At 52.0% G+C, this 12,543-nt stretch overlaps 1 protein-coding gene across 1 annotated transcript; it reads left to right on the top strand.

Annotated features, from left to right (window-relative positions):
- Window positions 1-4,954: 4,954 nt before the first annotated feature.
- On the top strand, window positions 4,955-9,742 carry TMEM82 (transmembrane protein 82). Its single transcript, XM_049772080.1, has 5 exons — window positions 4,955-5,075; window positions 5,189-5,261; window positions 5,371-5,545; window positions 7,685-8,102; window positions 9,528-9,742. The coding sequence occupies exons 1-5, from the start codon at window positions 4,988-4,990 to the stop codon at window positions 9,737-9,739; spliced, it is 966 nt and encodes a 321-aa protein (XP_049628037.1). The 5' UTR covers window positions 4,955-4,987; the 3' UTR covers window positions 9,740-9,742.
- The last annotated feature ends 2,801 nt before the right edge of the window (window positions 9,743-12,543 follow it).

Here is a 12,543-nt window from a genome sequence, read left to right as displayed (position 1 = left end):
CAGAACTCTGGGCCCTCCATGCTTTCTGTCCACCCTAGCTGTACTGCTAGCCAGCACTAGCTCCCTGGCTGCCCCTCAGCATTTTCTCTGCATCTAGCACAAGTCTTTGGAGTTTCTTGGCCTGGCCTTCACCTTCCCTGCTGTACCTGCAGCAGATAGAAGGGCAACACGGGGCCGGAGTGGTGGTACAGTGGTAGGGCATTTGCCTTGCACATGGCTGACCTAGGATGAACCGCAGTTCGATCCCCCAGCATCTCATGGTCCCCCAAACCAGGAGCAATTTCTGAGTGCATAGCCAGGAGTAATCCCTAAGCATCACCAGGTGTGGCTCAAAAAAAAGGGGGGGGGCAACAAGGTCCTAGAATCTTTAGAGGTCTTCAGAATTCTTAAACAGAGCCAGTTCACTGTTCAGACCATTGGAGGACTGGACTATAGTTAATAAAAATTTTTTTAAAGGGGCTGGAGAGATAGCATGGAGGCATTGCCTTTCATGCAGAAGGCCGGTGGTTCGAATCTCGGCATCCCATATGGTCCCCTGTGCCTGCCAGGGGTGATTTCTGAGCGTAGAGCCTAGAGTAACCCCTGAGCACTGCCGGGTGTGACCCAAAAACCAACAATAAATAAATAAATAAATAAATAAATAAATAAATAAATAAATAAATAAATAAATAAAAACCTGAACAATAGTGGCCCATGGACTGTAGTTTGAAGACCTTTGCCTAAGAGGAGGAGGAATCGAGAGACAGAGGAGGAGGAATCGAGAGACAGAGAAGGACGGGAGTCGGAGAGTATAGCGCATATCCCACACATGCACTGTGAACCTGGAACATTCAGCTGCTAAGCAGGACAGGCAGCATCGGCAAAAACACCCAGTGGCTGGATAAATATCCTCCAAAGGACACATGTAGTCTGTGGGCTGTAGTTTAAGGACCCTCCCCCCCCCCCCCCGACCTAGAGGCTCAGAGGGCACCTGTTCCCTGCCTGGTAGGGAGTAGACCCTGTAGGATTTTTGTCAAAAGCCCTATAGAGGGACCAGGTGGTCCAAGTTTATTTGTTGTTTTTTTTTGTTTTGTTTTGTTTTGGTTTGGTTTGGTTTTGGTTTTTCGGTCACACCCGCTAGTGCTCAGGGGTTACTCCTGGCTCCACGCTCAGAAATCGCTCCTGGCAGGCACAGGGGACCATATGGATGCCAGATTCGAACCAATGACCTTCTGCATGCAAGGCAAACACATTACCTCCATGCTATCTTTCCAGCCCCTGTTAGTTTTTTGTTGTTTTTTTTTTTTAATAAAAAACATGTTATATTGCCCAGATTCGTCACTGTCCACGCCAAACAAATCCAGGCCAGACCAAGACAGCCCTGCCCCAGAGCATGACCTCAGGGGACCTCTGCCACCTTCAGCATCAAGCTCAGCTCCAAGCCTAAGAAGGACTGAGGAAGCAGAGGCTGCAGTGTCCAGGGCTCTTGAATGCCACTTGGTGATGTGGGACTGAGACAGCTGCCCTGGGGACAAACACCCCTAAGAGGTTTCAGCACTAGGCACCCAAGGCTATTTGCCAGGACCCTCTTCTTCCTAGCCCAAGCAGGAGCAGGGACTGGGGGGGGGGGCTCCCATTAGTTAAGTAAAGCACCATGCTGGGCCTGCCCCTCAATTTCCTGTCTTCCAGGAAAGCCTCAGAGTTGGGGCTGCCAGCTTGGCCTGCTCAGAGAGGTAGTGACTTGTTCAGGTCACACACCTGGGTCACTCCAGGGCCAGAGCCTTCCCTACTTTGCTCCTGCCTGCAGTCACACCATGGATTGAAAGAGAACCAGGAGAGGGTTGTCATGCAGGAAGAGGCCCTGGAGTGCCTGGCCTTGCCCAAGGCATGGGCTGCAGCAGGATTAGCCAGCAGAGGAGCAGGGAGCTGAATCTACGGTGTTGGAGAACCAGAGTGGCCAGAGGAGCCTGGACTGATGCACTCCCGCTCCCCACCCTTAGGTGGCCCCATGACCTTTCCCCTAGATCTCAGGGTCCAGGGCCAGCCTCTGGAGATGGAGGCATCTGGGATTGGTTAGAGCCCAGAGGGGCGTGTGTTTATTTCCCAGTTGAGCGGGTCTCAGCCCTAAGGGGCTTCAGGCAGCCTTAATACCACCCCAGAGACTGTGCTCGGAGCCCATGGATATAGAGCTCCCAGTTGTGGATCTGGTACTGGGTGCCCCCGCGTGCTGCCCGGTTTGTGTCCTCACTGAACCCCTTTCCCACTTTAGCCCAGGTGGTGAAGATTCGACTTCAGCTGCAGGGGGAGCTGCAGACCTTGACACCTTCCTTCGGCCTTTAGCACTGTGCTGTGATGTTTGCCACAGCAGCCCAGAAGTGCTGGCCTCCTTGACCACAGCCGCATGAACATCATCTGCTGCTGCGACAGCCTGGCATATCATGCCAAACAACCTAGTTTTGATTCCCAGCATCCTTAGTCCCCAAGCCCACCAGGAGTGATTTCTAATCCCAGAGCCAGGAATAACCCCTAAACATTGCTGAATTGGTTGAAAAATAAATAAAAATTAAAATTTTTAATTAAATTAAATTAAAATAAAAAAATTAAAATTAAAAAATACATTTTGTGGGGGCCAGAGAGATAGCATGGAGGTAAGGCGTTTGCCTTGCATGCAGAAGGTCAGTGGTTCAAATCCTGGCATCCCATATGGTCCCCTGAGCCTGCCAGGAGCGATTTCTGAGCATAGAGCCAGGAGTAACCCCTGAGTGCTGCCGGGTGTGACCCAAAAAAACAAAAACAAAATATATATAGTGGGGTCTGGAGTGATAACACAGCAGTAGGGCGTTTGCCATGTATGTGGTTGACCCAGGATGGATCTCGGTTCGATCCCTGGCATCCCATGTGGTCCCCTGAGCCTGCCAGGAGCAATTTCTAAGTGCAGAACCAGGAGTAACCCCTGAGCACCGCTGAGTGTGGCCCAAAAAACAAAATAATAATGATAATAATAATAATAATAATAATAATAAAGATAAAATATCTTTTGGAGGGGTAAGAAAGATAACACCGTGGTTAGAACTCTAGCTTTATTTGAGGTTCGGCATCTTATATGGTCCCCTGGGCACCAATCAGGACTTCCTGAGTGCAGAGCCAGGAGTAAGCCTTGAGCATCGCCGGGTATGGCCTAAATAGCAGAAAAGGAGGCCAAAGTGATAGCACAGTGGTAGGGCATTTGCTTTGCACACGACACAGCTGGCCCAGGATGGACCTCGGTTCAATCCCCAGCACCTCATATGGCCTGCCAGGAGTGATTTCTGAGTGCAGAGCCAGGTAAACAGCTCAGGTACCCTGAGCGCCACCTTGTGTTGATCAAAAACAAAAGTGGGGGGGCAAGTGCTAGCAATCACGTGTGTGGGTGCCACAGCAAGTGCGTGCTTGTGGATACTTGTGAGCAAGTGGGAGCTTCACAGCAAGTGTGTGAGCAATTCAGGCAGGCCTGTGTGCAGCAACCACACACACACACACACACACACACACACACACACACACAAAACACTGTCAGTGATAGGGAGTAGAGAGAGCATTAGCAAAAGGAAAATGCACCAAAGAGTTAGCACAGGTGTTTGTCTTACTTCTCATTGACCCAATTTGAGTCCCTGACACCACATATTGAATCCTTGGCTTTATTTGGATCTTCACTCTTCTGAGTACAACCAGGAGTGATCCCTGAGCACAGAGCCAGAAGTAAACTCTGAGCACAGCTGGCTGTGATCCAAAAACCAAAACACTGAAGCCGGATCAGTGGCGCAGTGGTAGGGTGTTTGCCTTGCACGCTACTGATCTAGGACGGACCACGGTTCAATCCCTGGTGTCCAATATGATCTCCCAAGCCAGGAGCGATTTCTGAACGCATAATCAGGAGTAACCCCTGAGCGTCACAGGGTGTGGCCCAAAAACCAAAACACTAAGGGCCAGAGAAACAGTACAAGGACTAAAGGAGCTTGCCAGGGTCAATCTCCAGCACCACATCTGGCCCCTGAGCACCATCAAAAGTGAGCCTTGAGCAGAGCACAGAGCCAGAAGTATGCCTGGAGCACTATCAGGTGTGATTTCCTCTTCTCCAATAAAGAAAGAAAAAACTGGGGGCCAGAGAGATAGCATGGAGGGAAGGCATTTGCCTTTCATGCAGAAGATCGGTGGTTCGAATACCGGCATCCCATATGGTCCCCTGTGCCTGCCAGTGGTGATTTCTGAGCATAGAGCCAGGAGTAACCCCTGAGCGCTGCCAGGTGTGACCCAAAAACCAAAAAAAAAGAAAAAGAAAGGAAAAAATAAACTGGCCAGACCCTCCCACCCTATACACCTTACCCCTGCCACCTAGTGGACACAGGTAGATGGTCCAAGACCTGAGTGAGGGAGGTGGCGCTCATGTTAGATGACAACCTCTTTTTTTTGGGGGGGGGGGGTCCACACCCGGCAGCACTCAGGGGTTACTCCTGGCTCTATGCTCAGAAATCACTCCTGGCAGGCTCAGGGGACCATATGGAATGCTTGGATTCGAACCACCGTCCTTCTGCATTCAAGGCAAATAAATGCTCTACCTCCATGCTATCTCCAGTTCCAGCAACCTCTCTTTTGATAGCCTAGCCAGACTGCCAACCTCCAGTGGTGGCAGCACTGGGATGGGGGATAACTGCCCCCTTCTGGATTGTGGCCCGAGGGCGTGGAATCCACTTGGGCACAAACCAGACTCAGGCTGAGACTTGGGATTTCCCCGTAAACTCCACTGCCCACATGGGGCACTCCCAGGCTTGTGATTGCCTCTGATGCCCCTTCACCCAGCAGGAGAAAGGGTGAAAGCCCGCCTCAGCTCCCCTCCCCTCTGCTGGTCTTTTGACCTCTCCCAGCCACTCCCCTCCCTCCCTGCACAGACACCTTTGCCCCATGACGTGCCTCGGGTTTCTCAGGTGGACTGGACGGGCTGCAGGAGGCTGGGACAGAGCCGGCAGCAGCCATGTTCTCCCTGCCCTCCCTCTCTTCCTGGCTGCCCAGCTTCCCCGCCCTGGAGTGGGGCTCTGACCTCCTGGACTCCCTTCTACAAGGTGAGCCATCCCACTCCCTGTGGCTTTCTGGGGTGGCCCAGCAGTGCAAGTCCCCTCATTAGGGTTTCTTCATACCTCCTTTCACTGAGCCTGAATCCCTCCTTCCCGCTCAGGCTTTATCGGGGCCTGTGGCATCTCTGTTCTCAACAACCTCCTGAAGATCTACTTCTTCCTGGTCTGCGTCAAGTGAGTGCCTTCCTCTCCAGCCCCCTGTCAGCCAGCTTGCTGGGTTCAGCAGAGAGGGAAGGGAGAAGGGATCCTCCCCCCTGCTGCCCACATCCCATGCCCCCCACAGCACCCCGAAAAGACGGCTGGAAAAGGAGCGACTGCGAGCCCAATGGGCCTCCCTGGAGATGGTGCACCTGGCAGGCCTGGCCCTCATCCTCACCCTCGTGGGCACGCGGGTGGCCTCCCTGGTGGTGCTGGAGTTCTCTCTTCGGGCCATCTCCATGGTGCTGTCCCTGGACAAGGTGAGTGGGGTGGTGAAGAGGGGTGGCATGGTCCCCACATCTAGCAGCCACAAGAACAGGACCCCAGCTGAAGTCTCCTCAGCACCAGCGTCTCCCAGAGATGGCAAATGTGCAACCCAAAGTCAAGTATCCACTCCAGGGACACAGATATGACTCCCCAGTGTGGATACCTCCCTGGTCCAGGCAGGGCTGCACATCATAGTCTTTTACCCTCACAACCATGGAGGGGTTCATGGAGTCTGGGGAAGAGATTTAGTGGTTTGTAGTGGATCAATCAGCAGTAAGGTATAGAATCCGATTTTTTTTTGTTTTGTTTTTTTTGTTTTTGTTTTTGGGTCACACCCGGCGGTGCTCAGCGGTTACTCCTGGCTGTCTGCTCAGAAATAGCTCCTGGCAGGCACGGGGGACCATATGGGATACCGGGATTCGAACCAACCACCTTTGGTCCTGGATCGGCTGCTTGCAAGGCAAACGCTGCTGTGCTATCTCTCCGGGCCCTGTTTTGCTTTTATTTTTGTTTTTGGGCCACAACTAGCAGCACTCGGGGGTTACTCCTGGCTCTGTACTCAGAAATCGCTTCTTGCAGGCTTGAGGGACCATATGGGATTCCAAGGATCAAACCTGGGTTCGTGTTGGGTCAGCAGTGTGCAAGGCAAATGCCCTACCACCAAGCTATCACTCTGGCCCCTAAAACCTGACTTTTTTTTAACTTAATGTCTTTATTTAAGCACCATGAATACAAACATGTTTTTAGTTGGATTTCAGTTATAGAAAAGAACACCCTCTTCACCAATGCAACCTTCCCACCACCAATGCCCCCATCTCCCTCCCCCCACCTTCTGCCTGTGTTTGAGACAGGCATTTCTCTCTCTCTCTCTCTCTCTCTCTCTCTCTCTCTCTCTCTCTCTCTCTCTCTGGGGGGGGGGGTGGTCACAACTGGCAGTGCTAAATGGTTACTCCTGACTCTACACTCAGAAATCGCTTCTGGGGCCGGGAAGGTGGCGCTGGAGGTAAGGTGTCTGCCTTGCAAGCGCTAGCCAAGGAAGGACCGCGGTTCGATCCCCCAGTGTCCCATATGGTCCCCCCCAAGCCAGGGGCGATTTCTGAGCACATAGCCAGGAGTAACCCCTGAGCGTCAAACGGGTGTGGCCCAAAAACAAAAAAAAAAAAATCGCTTCTGGCAGGCTCAGGGGACCATATGGGATGCTGCGATCCAAACCATCGATCTTCTGCATGCAAGGCGAACATTCGCCTTACCTCCATGCTATCTCTCCGGCCCCCCGAGACAGGCATTTGATTTCTCTCACTCACTACCATTGTCATGATAGTTGTTAATGTAATTTTTCTAACTGCACTCATCACTCTTAGTGGTAACCTTCATATCATGGATCAGTCCTTCCTTCCAGCCCTTATCTCTATTGTCTCTGGGTATTATTACCATATGATCTTTTGTTTTTCTTAAATCCCACAGATGAGTGAAACTATTCTGTCTATCTTTCTCCCTCTGACTTATTTCACCCAGCATAATAGTTTCCATGTCCATCCATGTATAGGAAAATTTCATGACTTTGTTTTTCATGATGGCTGCATAGTATTCCATTGTGTATATGTACCACAGTTTCTTTAGCCACTCATCTGTTGTTGGGCATCTAGGTAAAACCCGACTTTGAGTTTTTTGGTTTTTGGTTTTTGGGGGGGTTTTGTTTTTGTTTTTGTTTTTGTTTTTGTTTTGTTTTGGGGTCACACCCAGCAGTGCTCAGGGGTTACTCCTGTCTCTACGCTCAGAAGTCACTCCCGGCAGGCTCCGGGGACCATATGGGATGCCGGGATTCGAACCACCGTCCTTCTGCATGCAAGGCAAACACCTTACCTCCATGCTATCTCTCTGGCCCCAAAACCCGACTTTGAAACCCAGGTTTGGAGTGTCCAGAATTCTGCCCAGGGAGAATGGTCCCAAATATAAGCAGGTGGAAAGGAGGCCAAAAGAGATCCTCATAGGGCTGGCTCCAAATACCAAAGGATCTTCAGGAACAATCCATATCGTCCATCAGGCTGCCCCCTCTGGAGCATCGTGGGTTTATGTGATGAGGGGAGGAGCCCACACAACCTGGCAGCCTCCTGTCTCTGCACTTTGCACAGGGCTCCCTGGGCTCCGAGAAGCTGCAGTTGTATCTCCTGAGCCAGTACTCGCTGGGCTGTGGGCTGACTTGCGGCTTGAGCTACCTGCAGGAAGGGGCCCCGCACCGCACCTTGAACCTGCTGCTGAGCCTCGGACTGGCTGCACTGCTGCACATGGGTGCTCGGCGCTGCCGCCTCCATGTCTGTCACCTCTATGAGCTTCACACCAGCCAGAACTACTGTGGGCTCTGCCTGGGCCTGCTGGCTAGCGCGCACAACCTTCCCAGACTGCTGGGCCGTGCCCTGACAGTGGCTTTCATAGTGGGGGACCTGGCGGCTGTGACCCTCATCAATCAGGATTTTCTAACCACCTCGGAGGCTGTGCGCTTCTGGACACCACTCACCATCTGCTACACGCTGCTGGTCATCTACATGCAAGGTGAGGAGGGCCTTGGGTGGCTTCCCCGGCAAAGGCCCTGGGGGAGAGGGGCCAGGGAGAACTCAGCAGGTGATGGGTGCTAAGGGGACTGCACCTGCTTTGGGTCTGGAAAGATGAGTTGGAGCCCCTGAGAAAGGTGATGTGGGCAAAATATCAAATAAGTGACAAAAGTTGAGGGTGCCCATCACTCCAGGTCCAGTGTTGGGGGTCACCCATGGGGAGACCTGTGGACAGGTTGATGAGAAGCCGATGCATGTGGGGGAAGTCTTTAAAGAGCCTCCTACAGATGGGGACAGAGTAAAGTGACAGGACATGGACAGTTGGGGAGAAAATCAGAATAAGCAAAGGCCCTGAGGTAGGGAGAAGGGTGGCATGTTGGACCATGACAAACCAGAGTGGCAGGGGTGGGTGAGTGATGGGTGGGTGGGTGAGTGAGTGAGCAAGGGAAATGAGTCAGAGGTGGGAAGGGGTACAGGGCAAAGGCATGGGGAGCATTAAGCAGCATCTGAATAGCCAGGGAAGGAGTTTAGGGGCTCTTAACCCAAGACAGGGGGCCTGGGTTAGATCTCTAGTGCTACTGCTGGGTCACCCAAACAAGGCCAGAATGACCTCTAAGCACTGAGCACTTCTGGGTGTGATCCCAAAACAAATGCAAGAGTTGGAATAAAAGAGTTAGTACAGGGGTTAAGATGTTTGCCTTACACACAGTCAACCCAGGTCTGAGCCCCTGACATCCCATATGGTCCCTTGAGTTCCATCAGGAGTGATTCCTCAGTGCAGAGCCAGGAGTAACCCCTGAGTATCTCCAAAATTAAGAAATAAATAAGAGCTGAAATGCTGAAACTGGGGTAGAACATGGCAGTGGATGGATGTGCTCTGGTTAGAATCTAGTAATCTAGGGTCTCAAACTCAATTTACCTGGGGGCCGCAGGAGGCAAAGTCGGGGTGATCCTCAAGTGCAAAGTCAGTAGTAAGCCTTGAACATTGGGGGGTGTGACCCAAACAACTAAAACAAAACAAAACTAAAAAAGATTCCTCTAGGGCAGGGCCACAAAATGTTGTACAGAGGGCCTTGAGTTTGAGACCCCTGATTCTAGTTAGAGGTAAGAGCTGGGACCTTAATGACGGCTCAAAGGTGGGAGGACAGGAAGCAGGAGGCCTGTACCCTAAGGAGTTAGGCTCAGAAGAAACATCCAGGTTCCCCGAGACTGCCAGGAGTGATTTCTGAGCGCAGAGCCAGGAGAACCTCTGAGCACCACCGGGTGTGACCTCCCACCCCTAAAAAGGAACATCCAGCTAGGAGGCATCTGGCGCCCTACAGATGTTCAACATGGGGTATGGATTCAGAAGACGAGGGGTCTAGGGGAGTAAGTAAACCCAGTCCCCCCAAGGTGACATGCCCCTGACAATGCCCTGCACCCACAGAGGAGGAACGCCGGAACCCTGGCATGCAGGGCCAGGTACAAACGGTGCTGGTGCGCATGGGAGGACTCTCAGTGCTGCTGCTGACCGTGGGTCGATGGCTGGACCTGCTGGGCCTCTTCTTCTCCCTGCTCGGCGAGATTTGGTGTCTGGTGGGCATCCGCACCCTTCTTGACCTCTGCGAGGTCCAGGTGGGCAACCTTACCCTGACTTAGACCTGCAAGACACCCTTGCCCTTACTAGATAAGGGAACCTCAACTTTAAGCACAGTCAGGGGACAGGAATGTGACTCAGCTAGAAGAGCCAGTGCCAGGTCAGATTCGTAGGACAGTGCAGAAGGCACTTGCCTTGTACATAGCCTATGTGATTTTGATCCCTGGCATCTCATATGTCAGTCTCCTGAGCCCAGCATGAGTGATTTCTAATTCCAGAGCTAGGAGTAATCCTGAGCACTGTGGAGTCCAAAAATTAAAACAAAAGGTCCAGACTAGGGGCTGGAGAGATAACACAGCGGTAAGGCTTTGCCTTGCATGCAGAAGGAGAGTGGTTCGAATCCCGGTATCCCATATAGTCCCCCGAGCCTGCTTGGGGCGATTTCTGAGTGTAGAGCCAAGAGTAACCCCTGAGCTGCTGGGTGTGACCCAAAAACCAAAAAAAAAAAAAAAAAAGAGTCCAGACTACAGGGGACTCTGGACTGATCCCAGCACACCACAAGAGCCCTTGAGTATCTCTAGGTGTTGACCCCGCAACAGCAATGAAAGAGAGGGACAGAGAACTGCTGGAGTGGCCTCTCAGAAGGACAGAACAGAGATTAAACACCCCCCCTGGGGCCGGGCAGTGGCGCTGAAGGTAAGGTGCCTGCCTTGCCTGCGCTAGCCTTGGACGGACCGCGGTTCGATCCCCCGGTGTCCCATATGGTCCCCCAAGCCAGGAGCAACTTCTGAGCACATAGCCAGGAGTAACCCCTGAGTGTTACCGGGTGTGGCCCAAAAACCCAAAAAAAAAAAAAAAAAAAACCCTCCCCTACTAGGGTTCCTTTATTTTATTTATCTATTTATTTATTTTGGTTTTTGGGCCACATTCAGCTATGCTCAGGGGCTACTCTTGGCTCTATGATCAGAAATCATTCCTGGCAGGCTGGGGGACATATAGGATGCTGGGGGTTGAACTCAGAATGGCAGCATACAATGGCAGCATACAAGGCAAATGCCTTACCGCTGTGCTATCACTCTAGCCCCCAACTAGGGTTCTTTTGTTCCCTCTATAACCAGGAGAGGGAAGGATGAGGGGTACCCCAAGAGCCATCCACAGCCCATAACATCCTGTGCTCTTGAGGCCCATGAATTGAAGAAGGGCTCCAGATGGTAGGAGGCCTGAGGTCCACCCCAAGGGTAAAACAATTGAATTGGGGAGCCTCATCTCCTCCTTCCCCTTCTTTCAGGACTTCTTATCCCCGAGAACTGCGGTGTCAGCCAGCAGCAGCCACTCACACCAGCCCAGCCCCAGCCGAAGAAGATGATCCCTTCATGAGTCCCTCTGTGTTAGCTCTTCTGAGCCCTTTCCTGAGCATACGCCACCAGGGTGTGCCCTGTTTCTATTCCCCACAGGCCCCGCTGCAAGCATAGACCTCAGACCACTGTCTGGGACACAGTGGCAGGGCTGGCCCCTGCCTAGAGCTAGGGGTGGACTCTGGGAAAGGGAAGGAAGAATTTAGAGCTGGGCCTCTTGAAAGGTTGCAGGCACACCTGGAGACTTCCGGCTCAGCCCCATTCTCTCTGCACGTGGACAGTGGACATGGACGTCAGACCTGCTCTCCTGAGACTGGAGAGCACAGGGAGGTTGTTTATTATTGCATACAATAAAGATAATTTTCTCAGCCTGGGTTAAGAGGCAGAATGGAAGGGGCCAGAGCAATAGCATAGCTGGGAGGTCATTTGCCTTGCACGCGGCCGACCTGGGTTTGATCCCTGGCATTCCATATGGTCTTTTGAGCCTATCAGGAATAATTTCTGAGCACAGAAAGCCAGGAGTAACCCCTGAGCACTGCCGGGTGTGACCCCCAAAAACCAAAAAATAAAATAAAATAAAGAGGGGTTGGAGAAATAGCATGGAGGTAGGGTGTTTGCCTTGCATGCAGAAAGACAGTGGTTCGAATCCCAGTGTCCCATATGGTCCCCCAAGCCTACCAGGAGCGATTTCTGAGTGTAGAGCCAGGAGTAGCCCCTAAGAGCTGTCGGGTGTGACCCAAAAAAAATTAAGAAAAAGATAAGGGGGCCGGGCGGTGGCGCTGGAGGTAAGGTGCCTGCCTTGCCTGCGCTAGCCTAGGACGGACCGTGGTTCGATCCCCCGGCGTCCCATATGGTCCCCCAAGAAGCCAGGAGCAACTTCTGAGTGCATAGCCAGGAGTAACCCCTGAGCGTCACAGGGTGTGGCCCAAAAACAAAAAAAAAAAAAAAAAAGAAAAGAAAAAGATAAAAGGGCCCGGAGAGATAGCACTGTGGCTTTTGCCTTGCAAGCAGCCAATCCAGGACCAAAGGTGGTTGGTTCGAATCCCGGTGTCCCATATGGTCCCCTGTGCCTGCCAGGAGCTATTTCTGAGCAGACAGCCAAGAGTAACCCCTGAGCACCGCCGGGTGTGGCCCAACCCCCCCCCCAAAAAAAAAGATAAAAATAAAATAAAAAGTTAGAGGGGCCAGAGTGATAGTACAGCAGATACTATCACATGTAGGTGGCCAACCGAGTTTAATTCCCTGGTATCTCATAGGATCCTCCAACCTCTGCCAGGAGTGATTCCTGAGCTCAGAACCAGGAGTAACCCCTGAGTACTTCCTGGTGTGGTTTCCCACCTTTTCTCCCCTAAAAAGAGTCAGGGCTAGAGCAAGTACATCAAGTAAGGCACTTGCTTTACATGCAGCTCAAATTCTATCCTCTGAGTACCACCAGGAGTGAATCCCGAGTGCCACACACACATGTGTATAACCCAAAAGTAAAGAGAAGAAAAGAAAAGTTTAGAATACAC

Source organism: Suncus etruscus, chromosome 4 (genome assembly GCF_024139225.1).
Source record: "Suncus etruscus isolate mSunEtr1 chromosome 4, mSunEtr1.pri.cur, whole genome shotgun sequence".
Taxonomy (NCBI): domain Eukaryota; kingdom Metazoa; phylum Chordata; class Mammalia; order Eulipotyphla; family Soricidae; genus Suncus; species Suncus etruscus.
Note: the sequence above shows the minus strand (reverse complement) of the source record. Positions and strands in the feature narration are given on the sequence as shown.